Here is a 16922-nt window from a genome sequence, read left to right on the forward strand (position 1 = left end):
CAAAAAATAAATAAATAGATTCCCTTTAAAAAGCATTGCGACAGTGGAAGTTATATAACAAATCGGGATCTCCCTTTTGGCTACAACAATAAAGAGTCTAAAAGGGGAGAATGCTTCTTTATGTTTTTTTAGTTATGGACTGCCCTTTTGAGTAGGCTCATTATGATATAGATATAGAAATAGTATACGATGCTTCTCTTTTGTTACACATGAGGTAAAATGTGTAGACCAGAGCAGGAAGGGTAAGCTGATACATTTTTGTCTGTTCTCTTATTAATTCGGCTTTGGCTTGTTATAAAAAACAAAAATGCACAGATATTTACGAAAACATATAGTTTTTTTTCCAGGCTAATCATGGCATTCTATACAAATGGGTTAGCTCCTCTACATACAGCTGTTAGGACAGGAAAAACACCAAAGACTTGAAAAGGAGGCTCCATTCCTAAGATCCTCAGTCTTTTTCCTGTCCTGTGGCCCTTAGGGTGGGAGCATTTTTTGCTCCCTATACGTATGGACATATATTTTGTTTTCCTCTTCAATACTTTTTTGGGGGTTTGCAATTTTAGGTGTTTGGTGCCTTTATATTTCCTGTGGGGCCTTTATACTATGGTGCCTTTATGTTGTGGTGCCTTTTAATATCTATGGTTTTCAAAAATGTTTTGGCTTAGTCAGAAGAGTTGTATCCAAACTGGTAATTGTCTGTTTTATGACATGACAAAAAGAAAATAAACAAAAGCTGCTATTCTGTTTGACAACATAAGAGAAAAGGTTCCCGACAGATCAACCTCGGAAGCAACTTTCTAACAAGAAGAAATTAGGAAGAGGAAGAGAGAAAGGACAAGACTAGGCTTTGTATTTTTTTTTTCTTAAATGTTTGTGGTTTGAAAAATAGGATTTTCTATGTATTAATTGTTATTTATATGTGTATGCAATTAACAAAAATGAAATACATTTGCAATAACTGTGTAGATAAGACAGATAATGTGGGTGTACAAAGTATAAAGCAACACGTTGAGTACAATATGATATGTTTGATGTGGTTGCTCTTTTACATTTATTTATTGAAAGTACACCCACCATCCAATACCACATCTAAATTAGATTTTTTTATCGTTTACTGGAGAAATTGTGCCGAACAAATCTGTTTATTATTACTTCTGTAAAAAGTTTATATATATATATGTATATATTTTTTTTAAGAATATATAACAATATTATTTCAGCATGCAATCCAGGGATTGCAGTTTGTATTATAAAATCATCAACTTGTTCCTTCTTTCAAAACAAATCGATTTTACTTTAAAAAAAAAGAATCTACCGTTTTTACATTTGAGTTCTTAAATGGGTTAATAATACAATGCATGCAATTAATGTAATATATTGATGTTATGTTCACATTTCAGTATTGTTTTTAGATACCGACCTGTTTCCGCAAACACCCTTGTTTTACTACTATCCCACGAAATTCCTCTCTAGGTATTGCATCATCATCACTGGAGTTCTCTTCACAGAAGAAACCACTGTCTGGCTGCCGATACATAGGAATATATAGTCCGTTAAAATCTCAATGTACAGTCTATACATGGTTTGAGACACAAAATACATACAAATCTGATATTTTGTGTGAATAGCTTAAAAAACATCAGACCTAATACTTAAATGTTTAAAGTGACCGTTTAGGCACTAGGCAGCTTACATTGTAGAGTATTGCACACAGTTTAACAGGGCACAGTCACCAAAACAACTTTAGATTAATAAAGCAGTATTGGTGTATAGATTGGTTTTAGTGTATATATCATGCCCCTGCTGTCTCACTGCTCAATTCTCTGCCATTAAGGAGCTAAATAACTTTGTTTATGCAGCCCTAGTCACACCTCTCTGCATGTGACTTACACAGTCATTCCAAACACTTCCTGTAAAGAGTTATCTAATGTCTACACTTCCTTTATTGCAAATTTTGTTTTAAGGGATCCTATAGTGCCAGGAAAACAAACTCGTTTTCCTTGCACTTTCGGGTTAATAGGTCCCTACCTCCTTCCCTTGGGCTCCCCCTCGCACTGGGCTGAAGGGGTTAAATCCCCTTTAGCCACTTACCTTAATCCAGCGCTGGCCTACCTAGGCACTGGTGACCTCTCCTGCCCCTGTCGACATCAGCTCCCGAGTGGAGCCGAATGCACATGCGCGCCCATAAGCGTGCGCGCATTCAAACCTGCCCATATGAAAGCATTACTCAATGCTTTCCTATGGGCATCTGAAATTACGCTGGACTCCGTGAGGACGTCCAGCGTCATTTCAGTGCGATTTTCTCACTAAGAATCACGGACGCAGCCTCTAGTGGCTGTCAAGGAGACAGCCACTAGAGGTTGGATTTCTCTGAAACTGCTGTTTTCAGCTGTAGGGTTAAAACTAGGGGGACCTGGCACTCAGACCACTTCATTAATTAACCCCTTAAGGACCAAACTTCTGGAATAAAAGGGAATCATGACATGTCACACATGTCATGTGTCCTTAAGGGGTTAAACTGAAGTGGTCTGGGTGCCTATAGTGGTCCTTTAAGTTAGAATTTCTTGCTCTGTTGATAGCTTCCTAGACCCTGCAGGATCTATACACAAAACTGCACCATTAAACTAAAGTTGTTTTGGTGACGATAGTGTCCCTTTAATTTTGCAAAATTTGCTGGAGTTATAAGCCCACCGTTGGAATATATTACAGAATGAAGCTCACCTCCCCCCTGTGTGCACAAATATTTCTAGTTAATGTCAATATTTGGGGGGACCTTTCTTACCCGGAAAGATTCATCTAAAGGAAGTATGTGCAATGAGTATGTGCAGACATAGCTCAAGCAACGCCCCATTTATAGAAAAACATAAATTCAGCTTATGGAAACATTATAGACATTATGCTTATTGGGTGTGTCTTTTCTCAGTTTCTAGCAATTGGTACAGTAGTTTCATTCATGTCATTTCAAGAATTAAAAAGTTGTCAATATAGACAACAATTTCTCATAAACCCCTGATGAGTATGGGTTTATGGAATGTGCCAAGTATAAGGGAACTTGAACGTTCCAAGCTTCTTTCATACAAGCTGTATGGGGTTCTTCCATCAGATCTGTGTAGGTCAGTTACAATTCAGACATGGCGTGCATATCTGGTTAGGACACTGGCTGCCTCAATTATGTGCAGGAGCTAATATGATGAACAACCATTTATCAGCAAGACTTACAAAGTAATATAATGCATCTGATGTATCAAGTAATGTAGTTTCCGCTAAACCTTCAGCAGCGTTCTTGGCGACATCATTCGCTGGGTGAAGATGACCTTCGTTCAGTAGTGCCGCGGACAGCATAAGAGCCTCCTGGCGGTTTCTGACCGATTTGCTTGATATTAACCAGTCAGCTACACAGGTACCTAAACAAAAATATGCAGACGTGCATTAAACACATATGATAGTTGATATATAATGTTTATAAATATATATATATCACATACACGCAGAGTAAATGTTTAGTGCAGAATGCAAGAATGTAAGAGTGATCAAATATTTGCAATATCCTAGTCTGCACCTGATTTTGCTAACATGACACCCAAAAAACCCACGCATCGTAGCACATAAAAAGAACACATAACCATGCAGTTCTAGAATGAGGTCAGGCAATGTGCAACAACAGTTCGACTTTGTGAATTAATATGAGCATTTCTGAAACGTACAATCAATGCGTTTTTTAGGTTTCCTGCTAGTGATAAATGCAAAGAAAAATAGTACTTATTTATTGTCCACTACTGCAGGTTCCTGTTGCAAGACTCCTGAAGACGTTTATTGGCCATACCATTAGACATTCATTCAATGTTTCATTCTTCCCGACCAAAAATACATAGCAGCTTCACTCTGATTTATTGATGCCCTGCGATCTGTTACTGTGATGTCCAAGAACATTAGCATAAAATATAATTCACCTTGTAATATATAGTATAGTAAATTATATTTTGTTGTAATGTTCCTGGTCATCTGAGACCACCAGTGTCTTTTGCGAAAGAATTGATATGTGTTGCTCTGGGTCTAACACACCAACTTCAATGATATTAATTTGTGTGCCTGAATATATACCTACACACATTTAAAACACACTTGAAAAAGGTAACCTGGCATAGCTTCAGATTATTATTTGAAAGAACCACGTCACTGTAGTAGTCACGGTAGCCAGGTACATGCACCCCCTATTGTAAGTAGTCAAAGTGTTTTCAAATGGACCAAGTTCTTACTTGGGGACTGCCGGCTGCTGCTCCCCGCCTCCACTACTAATGCTGGAGTTCCTCACCTGAGCTAAGCCCAACAGTGCAAGACTAGCTCATTGGCTGAGATGGATTGCTATGTAGTGGTTATGGTGCTTGTCTTACTTTTTCAAGGGGTCATATTTTTCTGATGACTGACCGCTGCATTAGTACGCACCCCATGTTCATTTACATTATCAGAGAAGTAATTCTAAGCAGTGTTAGCAATCCTTTTTTTTCTTAATAAGTGAAGTGTTTTGTGACAGGCCATTCCATTTCTACAGTATATTAAATAGGGGGGGCTGAGAAATTATCATCACCAATAACATTCCTTGAGTTTGTTTTTACCTGTAAAGCACTGATTGAACACTTTTTTGTCCTTTTCCAATTTTAATACTCTGATTCCACGATCTGGGTCTTTCATGGAGATATACAACTCACTGAAATTTAAAAAAAAAAGTCCAGTGATTTTCATGGGGTATGCAATCATTCATGACTTTGACATACTTTCAAATAGTCACAGTGGTGCTGTTTTTGCCTTAACACTGAGAAACCCAGGTTTGAAACGAGGTCAAACCAACTCATCAGTAATAGTCTTTGTCAAGAGACCAACTTTAAATCCTTATAGATTTTCAGCTTGTTGAAGTTTTGCTTTACAAAGCTCAAACATACCTCTAGATATCCTCTTGTACAGCAACGTGTACTATATTGGAGCTATATAAACTCTAATAATAATGTGTTATTTCATGAATAAACTAAAGGCTGGCTAAGTGTCATGTAATAATGTGTCAAACATCATTTGTACTGCCAAAGTTAGTAATGACTGCCCTGTAACATGGCAAACCAACGTGTCACTTGCTTTGTTTATGGCAAATGTCGCTATTGTAGACTAAAAGTTCCAGGCCTCTGATGTTTATAGATATATTTTTTTTATGTTTTATGTTATAATGTTTATCTGCTCTGTAATAGATTAGGATTGCTCGATAAATTTTTCATGTTTTCTTTGTTTTGGATGCGTATAATACCCATAGAATAACACAATAAAAATGGCTATACCTACAAAAACAAAAATTGTGGAGGATAAATAATAAAAGAACCATTTGCTTTTTTTTGTAATTTATAACACGGTCTTACTGCGCTATTTACATTTGATAACTACCCATAGCTAATATTTGCAATTCCCTTGTCATATTTTCTACAATTCACAACTTTGCAAAGAAAGTCCTGAGGTTTTACAGCCCATTGTGGTCCTGTTTCATGTTTATATAACACTAACCTCAAATTAATAGTGTCAGGTAATCGAATAGACCTTCTTGTGGATTTCCGTGCAAACCTTTGACCGTCTTCGATACATTTAACTGCCTTTTTCAAATCTTTTACCCAAGCATCTCGTTCTTCTTGGTGGGACGCTTGGAAGTAGTGATCCTGCTCCTTAGTTGTGGTGATCTTGAACACATACTAAATGGAGAACAAAAACATTGCAAAATGTATACTTTTCTATGTAATTAATATTGGAAGACGCACAGCTTGTTCTCATGAACAATTCTACTCAAATTCATTCTATCAATATAAAGATATAGCATTCTAAATTTGACAACATGTTAATGGGTTTTGTTGTGTTAAGTTAAAATGCACTTGACTTAAAATCATGTGATATAACTTTATACGGAACTTTAAATGGAATTTAATTTCTAATTTGTGATAACAAAATGGTCAACAAATACACTGTAGAAGTGCTATTCTGGAATGAATGTTTCTGACTGCCCTGCCTTTACTGCTATGCCATTTGCATAATTGTGTATTACCATAAATAGAGCATTACTGGTGGACAGTGTGCACAGCTAACCCAACCCCAAGTTATGTACGTGGCATTGCGCGTTGATTAGCATTGAGCCAAATACAGTCTACTTGATTCATAGAATAATACGCAGATATCTTTTTCAGAAACTCAGAGCCTTCTGCAGTGGTAGACATTTGGTTTCTGATTTTCTTCTTGTGAAGTGATTTCAGAACTGCTAATGGGAAGCTATTGAGCGTGTTTTGGTTTTAAGAATGAGAAACAGTTATAGGATGTGGAACTCAACATTTATCTGAGGCTCATCATGTATGACACTTCTGATTGGCAGTTGGAGAACTGGCTTGACCGCGTTCTCTCTGGAGTAAGAAGCAAGTAGACAACTAGGTAAATCCGATTAGTTCGTTTGTAGAGCAAGTATTAATAGGTGATAACTGTATTCAGAAACCAGATGTCCAATGGCACCAAATTACCCACAGCTGTCTTAGGGCTTGTTTCGATGCTTGTGGTAAAAATGAAGAGCAGACATTTTCGACAGCTGAAAAGAGCTTATAAAGACCATGTATACACCAGGTTTCCACGGTCTTCTCCTGAATATAACATCTGTATATTACTCACATTCATTTCTACTGATTTGTCACAACTTTTTATGTGTACCATTTTGTGAATAGTATTTATCAAGAGAAAGGAGTGCTTATGAGTTCATTGCCATAGCAACCCCGCCATGACATTATAAATAGCACATGTGCCCGGCCTTCACCTGTGTAATTTGTATTTAATGTATTCTTTTTATTAAACTCCTTATGCTTGATTTTTTTTAAATTTAATTTGACTTTGAATGGAGAAATAGGTAAAGAGAATTTGAATTTCAATCTATATTATATAAATCTCTTATATCTCTAATTCACAAACTTCTATTTTTATCTTTACTCTAATGCGAAGTCATATAGCAACAGCATCCAACACAGTGGTTCTATTCTTCATTTACAATGGGAACAATGTGCTGTATAACATTTAGCAGCTGATGTTTATTTCAAAGGCAGGCAAAAAAACAAAACATTTTGCAGCCACAAAACATTAAAGGGGGGTTCTATTACGAGTACTACTTTATCTTATTGAAGTGATTATGGTGCACTAATACTGACCTTGTAGTCTTAGATTGTAGTGAACTCAAAACTGAATTGCAATACCCATGATGCCCAGAAACATCTTGGCCGTGGTATTACAATAAAAGTAGTCCACAAATATATATAGGGTGCCAAGCATAGTCATTACTGCGCTATTTAGTAAACGCTAAGTACTATTGCCTGGTATTATTTGCCATAGCACTGCACTCCGCTATTAAGTCAAGAAACGCTTACCATTCTTTTGCTGAAATCCTGGCAGTGATTAGTTATAGTGCTCCCCTTCAAAGGGATCATTCCTTTGGGACTATTATCACTTTTCTTCTTGTAAAATTCGATCCCATCTTCAAGTAGTGTTACCCACATAGGCTTCCATTTATTAAAAATTGCCTGTGGAAAAAGGAATACAGAATAATTGCTACATTAACGAAATTACAGGTTCTTTCTTTCCCATAGGTGTCCACTAATGCTCATTTAAATTATATTTTGCCATAGACTCAGAGATTAATTTTGCTACAAATTACAAAGAAGTTTATGTATATATTTTGCAGTACACTGGCCAATATTCATGCACGTTAATCTTTTTCATTAACAGAATTCGGACGAGTCGAACTGCTATATGGCCGAAATTCTGCTGTCCCCAAAAAATCTTTATTTTTGGACAAAATGGTTCAACAGAAACAATTTTATTTTAACTGTGCAGGTATAGCTTTCATTGTCATTTATATTCAGGGCCGGATTAAGAGCCCAGTGGGCCTGGTGCTGACAATTATGATGGGCCTATTTACAGAATCTTATCGACCAAAAACACTAAAACGGTCATACCCCCCAAGCGTCATGTATCTGATGGAGATGGTGTTGGAGGGAAACTCATAGGATGCAGCTATAAGAAAACACATACTCTATGCTAATCTCTCTCAAATTTATGCTTTCATCTTTCAAGTAAATCCATACCCCCTAACAGCAGTGTCCAGTGAAGCAGGAAGTCAATGGGCGGGGTAAAAGGGTGGGCCACTGGTGCAAATCATGTCACCAGACCTGCCAAAAGGGGAGAACATGCCCAAAAAGGGGGCATGTCTGTCCAAAGAATTTGAAGGACAACCTGGCATGAATGCATGTCAGGCTGCCCGCCAATCCTGCAGGCTGTCCAACTAAGGGCATACTATGCAGGCAGCATTCTGAGCTTGACATAAATGCGTCTAATGATGCGCTCACTCCATTCTTTCTAAGGACTGTCCCCTAGCACTCGCTGGTCCACTTGTCTCCTTATCTTCTTACTAGCAGGCAGAAGTTCCTGGTATACAGTCTGAGACAGAGAAAAGGTGTATGTAGTGAGTGTAGAAGAAAGGAAGGGACATACCACAGTGTTAGAGAGACCAACAGCATTACCTAAACTAATTTTATTGTCAGCCAGTCCACACAGGTTTTGTTCCCATACATCCCTCTTAAGCTTCCAACTTAAAGGGACACTATAGTCACCAGAACAACTACAGCTTATTGTATTTGTTCTGGTAAGTAGAATCATTCCATTCAGGCCTTTTGCAGTAAACACAGTCTTTTCAGAGAAAATAACTACACTGGCCACTCCTTAGATGGCTGCTAGAGGTGCTTCCTGGGGCAGTGCTGCCTAGTGTGCAGCACTGCCATTCAGTGTCTCCACCCTCTGCATGCAGACACTGAACTTTCCTCATAGAGATGCATTGATTCAATTTATCTTTATGAGGAGATGCTGATTGGCCAGGGCTATGTTGGACTTGTGCTGGCTCTGCCCCTGATCTGCCTAGTTAACAGTCTCAGCCAATCCTATGGGCAAGTATTGTAATTTGCTCAGACCACCACTTCTGATGATGTCAGCAGACAGTCAGTTCAGAGGCAGAGCCAGCAGCTGCAGACTTGAATATTTTACTATACTTAGGGAGGCAAGAAGGGGCCAGGGTGGTGGTTTTAACATAATAGGGTCAGAAATACATGATTGTGTTCCTGACCCTATAGTGCTCCTTTAAGCAAGAGTATGTGAAGAGTAGTTAGGGTTGCCACCTTTCTTGGGAAAAAATACCAGCCTTAATCATTTGTATAATCACAAGGAGTGACATCAGAGAAAATTCTGTAAAATCACCAACAAACTACTCACAGTTTGATTCTGCTGTATAGATGGATTTCTCCCAATATCTCCCTGTCTCCCAGTGTCTCAGTCTCGCAAGTCACCCAGTGTCTCAGTGTCCCTATGTATCACAGTGTCAGTGTCCCCATGTCGCCCAGTCCCCTAGTCTCCCAGTGTCTCAGTGTCCCCATTTCTCCCAGTGTCCCAATGTCTCAGTGTGTCCCCATGTCACTAGGATACTGGGGACACAGTGAGACCCGGGGACACTGAGAGACATGGGGACACTGAGAGACCCGGGAACACACAGACATGGGGACACTGGGAGACATGGGGACACTGAGACATTTAGGGAAACTGGGAGAAATGGGGACACTGAGACACTAGGGACACAGACACTGAGACATGGGGACACTGAAACATTTGGGGACACTAAGACACTAGGGACACAGAGACATGGGAACACAGACACTGGGAGACTAGGGGACACTGGCTGGGAGACAGACACTTGGGGACACTGGGATACATGGGGACAGTTGTGGACATAGACATGGGGACACTGGGACATATAGGGACACTGGGAGACATGGGGACACTGCAACATTTGGGGACACTAAGACACTAGGGACACAGAGACATGGGAACACTGGGAGACTAGGGGACACTGGCTGGGAGACAGACACTTGGGGACACTGAGAAACATGGGGACACTGAAACATTTGGGGCACAGAGACATGGGAACACAGACACTGGGAGACTAGGGGACACTGGGAGACTAGGGGACACTGGCTGGGAGACAGACACTTGGGGACACTGGGAGACATGGGGACAGTTGTGGACATAGACATGGGGACACTGGGACATATAGGAACACATGGGGACACTAGGCACACTGAGAGACATGGGACACAGACACTATGGACACTGGCTGGGGGACATAGGGACACTGGGAGAAATGGGGACATAGTGTCTCCGTGTCCCAATGTCTCAGTGTCTCAGTGTCTCCAAATGTCCCTATGTCTCACAGCGTCCCCATGTGTCTCAGCATCCCCATGTGTCCCAGTGTCCCCTAGTGTCTCAGTGTCTCCATGTTTTCCAGTGTCCCCAAGTATCTGTGTTCCCAGGTCTCCCAGTGTCTGTGTCCCCATATGTCCTAGTGTCTCAGTGTCCCCTAGTGTCTGTGTCCCCTAGTGTCTGTGTCCCCTAGTGTCTGAGTGTCCCCATATGTCCCTTAGTGTCCCCTAGTGTCTCCGTGTCCCCATGTGTCCCCTAGTGTCTCAGTGTCCCCATGTGTCCCTACTATCTTTCCCCCCATCCCTCACTTACTGTAGAGCTGTTGTCTGGACTCTGTGCTGTGCTGTGTTGCTGCTCCCTCATGGATCAGTGAGTAGTAGAGAGAGGCAGGGATATGCTGTAACTTCCTATACCTGCCTCTCTCCACACACACTGCTGGTATTGCAGAGTAATCTCCATTTATTCTGAGAAAAATACCTGCATTTGTATTGCTGGTATTACTGCAATACCAGCATGGCCAGACAGCCTCAAATACCGGCTATGCCAGTAAAATACCAGTCAGGTGGCAAACCTAAGAGTAGTATTTTTTTTTTTTTTTTTAAATGGGCCTATTCCATGGGCCTGGGCCTGGAGCTGTAGCTCCATCAGCCCCTATGTTAATCCGGCCCTGTTTATATTGTATTCATAAAGAACATATTTTATTTCCCGAAACATTTTTTTGAATAACCATTTCTCAAATTTAATTTCAGCTGTACAAAGTGCAAAATATAATTTCATCTGCATTTGAAAATGCTGAATACTTGTAATCTACACCTACATATAGCTAAACCTGTAACGTGTTGTTGAGCCACTTTTTTTTTTTTTAACACTTATTTTTACCAAATACATATTTTTGCGTGGAACTTCGAAACTGTGCACAGGTCACACTGAAGCAGTTAAAATAAAGGTTTGAGGTGTGGAAACAAAACGGAAAGCTGCTATTTTGTACTCAGATTCCTGTAAGTTACAAAGTAATTTATATATTTAGGTTGACCCACAGGTGTTTATACTATTAGCAACAAATTATCCAAAATAGTTGATATGGAAAAAGTCTCCAACTCAACGATTGTCACAACCTGAATTTTGCAGTTTACGGTGTTTAGTGCATATATCCCAACGTTTTGCATTATTTTTTTTACTATCACCATATGGATTTAGTCCTCGTGTATTGCACGTTCATGCTCATGCACACTCCGTATGAGTGCATGCTCACTTGCCAATGTCTCCACCAGCGTGGCAATGCAGAGATCAGTATGACCCGGGAGGTCAAATGTAAGTTAAAATAAAAAGAAAACTAGAGATATTTTTTTTTTCATTACTATAATCTATTTATTTGTGCTAAAAGTCTCAGGAGTGACAGTGCCCCTTTAAAATCCTTTGGCTAGTTGAAGCATCACATCAAATGCAGTTCCAGAAAAAAAAAAATCTGAATTACATTAATAGTATACTCTAAGCACCAAAACCACTTTAGCTTAGTGGAACAGTTTTAATGCACAGATGTAAATACCTCTGCAGACACTAACTGACAGGCAACTAACAGCAGGAAACAGGACATTCTAAATTAAAATACATGTTGCAATAAGTTTAAAAAAAGAGAGCAATTTTCAGGAAGTGTATAGGGATGCTGTGTGTGTCACTACCATGGGGAGCTGCGGCTAGGGCTGCATAAATGGACTTATCAACTAAAGGGAGAATTTAAAGTGAAGTCAAACAGGGTAATTTACTTAAATCATAACTGAAAGTTAATTTCAAATCTTAGGCTAGGGAGCTGAAATATGTGACGTCATGCGGAAGTAACATGCGTTCCACAGTGGAACGCACGCCAACACCGGCGATCATTTGAAGTATTACCAGACGGATATTTAAGAGGACTCCCATCCCCATCACCACCACACATCCCTGAGGAAGTCCAAAGAAGGACGAAACGCGTTGGATCTGTTTATTTTGTTTTTAAACCGAACTTTTATTTGTATATTGTTTGGTGCTGCTACTACTGTTCCTGATTCTGTATCCTGATCGGTCCAGTTGCTGCTTTTGAATACCACCCAGTGTGGAGACATGCTGTTTTTACTCTGATACACTGTAAGTGCAATATATACAATAAAATTGTTATTTTTTAATACAATCGGCACTATCCATTGTCTTTTCTCTGTTTGGAGTGCATTAAGATTTTGTCATCCACTTATACTGAGAGCCATCGCTGGAGGTCTCCTATACTGCCCAGTTCCCTAATAACAGACGGAGATATGCCTGAATTCATCTTACCTTTGTGAGTTTTTCCACCACCCATATCTCTTAGTGGTTCTTTACAATATTACCCTATGTATTGTTCATATTTTTTGCAGATACCATTCTGAGTTCTTATATTTCTACATACTTACAGTTGGTATTATATTTATTTACATATTATCACTTTGGTGATTCACATAATTTTGTACCTTTGGTTTTTCTTTTTTCTTGTCACTATTGTTTCTTGAGTGTTTATAATGGCACACTTATAAACCTAGGGTACTGCGTGCTATATAGTATTTGACGGTTAACTCTGTTGTTTTTCTCTAGGGAGCTGAAATATAGCTGACTTGGGGAGTTTTTTCATTTAGGTTACTTTTGCCTTAAATTTGAAATTCACTTTGAATTCTCACTTTAAAGAATAATCCTGAAAGTGATTTAACTCCTACAGAGGAGAGAAATACGCAGTTAGACAGCCGGGGCATGAACTATATACACCAAAACCCCTTTATTAAGCTACAGTTGTTATGCTGCTTGGAGTGTCCCTTTAAGGCTAATTATATGAGCATTGGATCACGCACCCTGTAGCTCAGTCACTGCCGGTGGCTGTAACACAGCCTTCATCACATTAAGCAATACTCTTCTCAGCAAACGTTTATTCACAATTACTGTACAAGTTCCCGTGTGTGTAATGAAAAAGAATGAACTCTCTGCAGTTACACAAGCCCTCCTGAGGAACTTCCTAATAAAGAGAGTGCAGACACCGATTAACCCGTAGACTTCCTATTTACAAGTTGTTACTTAAATGATTCCAAATATAATAAAATAATGCAATGGGTATAAACTCTAACATTCCGCGTCAGAGTATGTAGTGCTCTGTTATATACTAAGTATTTGTTGTCTGGAGCTTGGCACAGAAACAGTTTAAGACCCGGAGGCTATGACTGCAATCCCCTTTGTCCGCCCTTAAAGGGACAGAAGGATAAGAATATAGAAAAGATAATGTAAACCATGTTTAAGGGGAAAATAATGCCATCAAGTGGTTCTGGAGACATAATAAGACAAAAAGCTGGTGGTTTATAGATGTCATCAATTTCCCATAAACATATTTCACAGTTATGTATCTTTTATGTGGTTTTTAGGATAGAGTTAATGCAGTGCAGGGGTTAACTTTTAGTGTAAGGGTTAATGATCATTGTTATGTAGTGTATTAGAGTAATGTTGTAGTGTAGTGTGCTAAAGTAACATAGGGGTTAATATGTAGTATTGTATGTTAGTGAAATATAGGGGTTAATCTGTAGTGTAGTGTGTTGGAGTTATGTAGGGGTTAATGTGCAGTGAAGTGTTTTCGCTAATGTAGGAGTTAATCTGTAGTGTAGTCTTAGTACAGTGTAGGGGTTAATGTGTAGTGTGTTAGAATAATGTGTGGTTAACATGTAGCATTGTGTGTTAGAGTAATGTGTGGTTGATGTGTAGTGTAGTGTGTTCGAATAGTTTAGGGTTTAATGTGTAGTGTGTTAAAATATTGTAGGAGTTAGTATGTAGCGTAGTGTGTTAGAGTAATGTAGGGGTTAATTAATGTGTATTGTAGTGTGTTAGAATAGAGTAGGGGTTAATGTGTAGCATTATGTGTTAGAATAGTGTAGGGATCAATGTGTAGTGTAGTGTGTTAGAGTAATGTAGGGGTTAATGTGTAGCATAGTGTGTTAGATTAATGTAGGGGTTATTGTGTAGTGTAGTGTGTTAGGGTAATGTATGGGTTAATGTGTAGCGTAGTGTGTAAGAGTAATGAAGGGGTTAATGTGTTAGAGTAATGTTGGGGTTAATGTGTAGCATAATGTGTTAGAGTAATGTAGGGGTTAATGTGTAGCATAGTGTGTTAAAATATTGTAGGGGTTAATGTGTAGCATAGTGTGTTAAAGTAATGTAGTGGTTAATGGATAGCGTAGTGTGTTAGAGTAATGTAGGGGTTAATGTGTAGCGTAGTGTGTTAGAGTAATGTAGGGGTTAATGTGTAGCGTAGTGTGTTAGAGTAATGTAGTGGTTAATGGATAGCGTAGTGTGTTAGAGTAATGTAGGGGTTAATGTGTAGCGTAGTGTGCTAGAGTAATGTAGGGGTTAATGGATAGCGTAGCGTGTTAGAGTAATGTAGGGGTTAATGTGTAGCGTAGTGTGTTAGAGTAATGTAGTGGTTAATGTGTAGCGTAGCGTGTTAGAGTAATGTAGTGGTTAATGTGTAGCGTAGCGTGTTAGGGTAATGTAGGGGCTAATGGGTAGTGTAGTGTGTAAGAGTAATGTAGTGGTTAATGGATAGCGTAGTGTGTTAAAGTAATGAAGGGGTTAATGAAAATATTGGTTGGCTTGTTGAAATAATGGGAATCATGTAAATCATGTAAAATATATACAAACACTACAAGATGGATGTTGCTGAACTGAACCATAAAAACGAAAGCCCAAGGTGGTGGAGTGAGACGATCACACAATATTGTTTTTATTACCATTTCATTTCATGTATTCACACAAAAATGGGTATTTTTAGGCTTGATACATTTTTTCCTAAAATAATCATAGAACAGCATTTGAGGAAGAGGAAACAAAACCCAGAGATAGCCAACATATTTTCCTTTTGTTGCGACAATCGTGGTTCTATTTTTAGAGAATGGATTGAAAATAATAATAGCGTATTTTAAGGGGAACTGTCACTTCTTTTGCATTTACACCATTAAATAAAACAGTGAAAATCATTAAATAACAATATACAACTGTATAACAAGTCTTGTGCTTAGTTTTAGGCTGTTTTTCATATTTTAGTGTATTTATTTCCCTATATTGCTCCAAAAATATTCCTTACCGCACCTCTTCTATAATATTATTTTCCTCTTACATTTTGTTTCTTTTTTTTTTCAGTTCACAAATATGTCTCTCCCAATGTATAAAAAAAGAGGTGTAAGATTTTGCCTTTTTTTCCAACAAATGTATCTACCACTGTACATGAGATAGTTTTCTAAAGCAGGTAAGCACCTTTCATGATCTTCCTTTTTGTTTAAAGAATGAAAAGACCATCAAAGTATGAATGCATCATTTTTTTCTGAAATATTACTAATTTGTTTGACTTTGTGAATGTAATCAGTGGTAAAGTCATCAATTAGATGGCGCGGAAGATTTAAGCAGGCCTCCCAGCCATCCTGATTTTGGCAGAACAGTCCCTATTTTCAGGTTCTGGCCCAACTTAGTTTCCTGGTGTCCCACTTTTGGAGACATCAGGGAGCTGTCCCTCAAAAAGAATAGCATGAGAGCTATGTACAGGGCACAGGGCATGTGCTCCATGGGCTGGACCCCTTGATTAGCAGGTAGCCTGGTGTGCATTCATGCCAGGCTGACCTGCCAATAATCTGGGCGGACCCGTCCACTTTCCAGGCAGGTTGGCTCTCATTGGGGCAGAGCCAGTGACACTATCACGTCACTGCCTCGCCTCCGATTCCCCATTTCAATGGCATCCCGATTCTCTGGATCTCGGAGTTGGAGGGTATGTTTATGTGGAGAGATGTAATGGGCCAAGTGGCTCTTCTGCTGCAGTCAATGTCTCTGTATCAGATGTCTTACCCAAGGAATATCCGTTTGGTTGTCTATGGACTGGATGTAGCCCTCGAGCATTTTATTATCTATTCTGTTCTGAGTTAGAATTCCACAAACATACTATTTCTTCTGACATATATGAAAATAAAATAATTTGCTATGTCCCTAAGATATACATAATAATATAGTATGCCTTAATATACTAATTAACTTATTGTAATCTTAAACATATTGGAACATGTTATTCTTATGAAATGTTATATCCTGTAATTAGTGATGTACCGAACTGTTCGCTGGCGAATAGTTCCTGGCGAACATAGCGTGTTCGCGTTCGCCACGGAGGGCATTTTTTTCACTGTAATAGATTGAATAGCAGTTAGTTGTCTGCCAGCTTCTGTGTCAGGCTCACAGTGGATACTGTGCCCACTTGCCCAGTGCCACCACTCATATCTGGTGTCACAATAGCTTAAGCTTGACATTTAAAAAGAAACTATTTTTTTTCACTGTAATAGATTGAATAGCAGTTAGTTGTCTTCCAGCTTCTGTGTCAGGCTCACAGTGGATACTGTGCCCACTTGCCCAGTGCCACCACTCATATCTGGTGTCACAGGTCGTCGCAAGGAGCTAGTGGCACAGTCAGACAGCATGCATCGGCACCCGGGGTCAGCCCGACAGCATGCCAATCAACGCATGCTGTGTCCACCACCAGAATGCCGTCATTGCAGAGCTCAGCACAACCATCCGCCACTCTGTCTCTCGCCTTGAGCAGTTCCCGCTCA

At 39.3% G+C, this 16922-nt stretch overlaps 1 protein-coding gene across 1 annotated transcript in view; it reads right to left on the reverse strand.

Annotated features, from left to right (window-relative positions):
• The window catches only part of PLEK (pleckstrin), a 32138-nt gene that overhangs the window by 8227 nt on the left and 6989 nt on the right, over positions 1-16922 (reverse strand). Inside the window, exons 2-6 of the mRNA XM_063441518.1 lie at positions 7425-7577; positions 5545-5726; positions 4617-4708; positions 3223-3407; positions 1424-1528 (exon numbers count right to left, since the gene is read on the reverse strand). Coding sequence (XP_063297588.1) covers positions 1424-1528; positions 3223-3407; positions 4617-4708; positions 5545-5726; positions 7425-7577 — 717 coding nt within the window. The remainder of the gene's footprint in view (positions 1-1423; positions 1529-3222; positions 3408-4616; positions 4709-5544; positions 5727-7424; positions 7578-16922) is intronic.

The sequence above is a fragment of the Pelobates fuscus genome, chromosome 2 (assembly GCF_036172605.1).
Source record: "Pelobates fuscus isolate aPelFus1 chromosome 2, aPelFus1.pri, whole genome shotgun sequence".
NCBI lineage: Eukaryota > Metazoa > Chordata > Amphibia > Anura > Pelobatidae > Pelobates > Pelobates fuscus.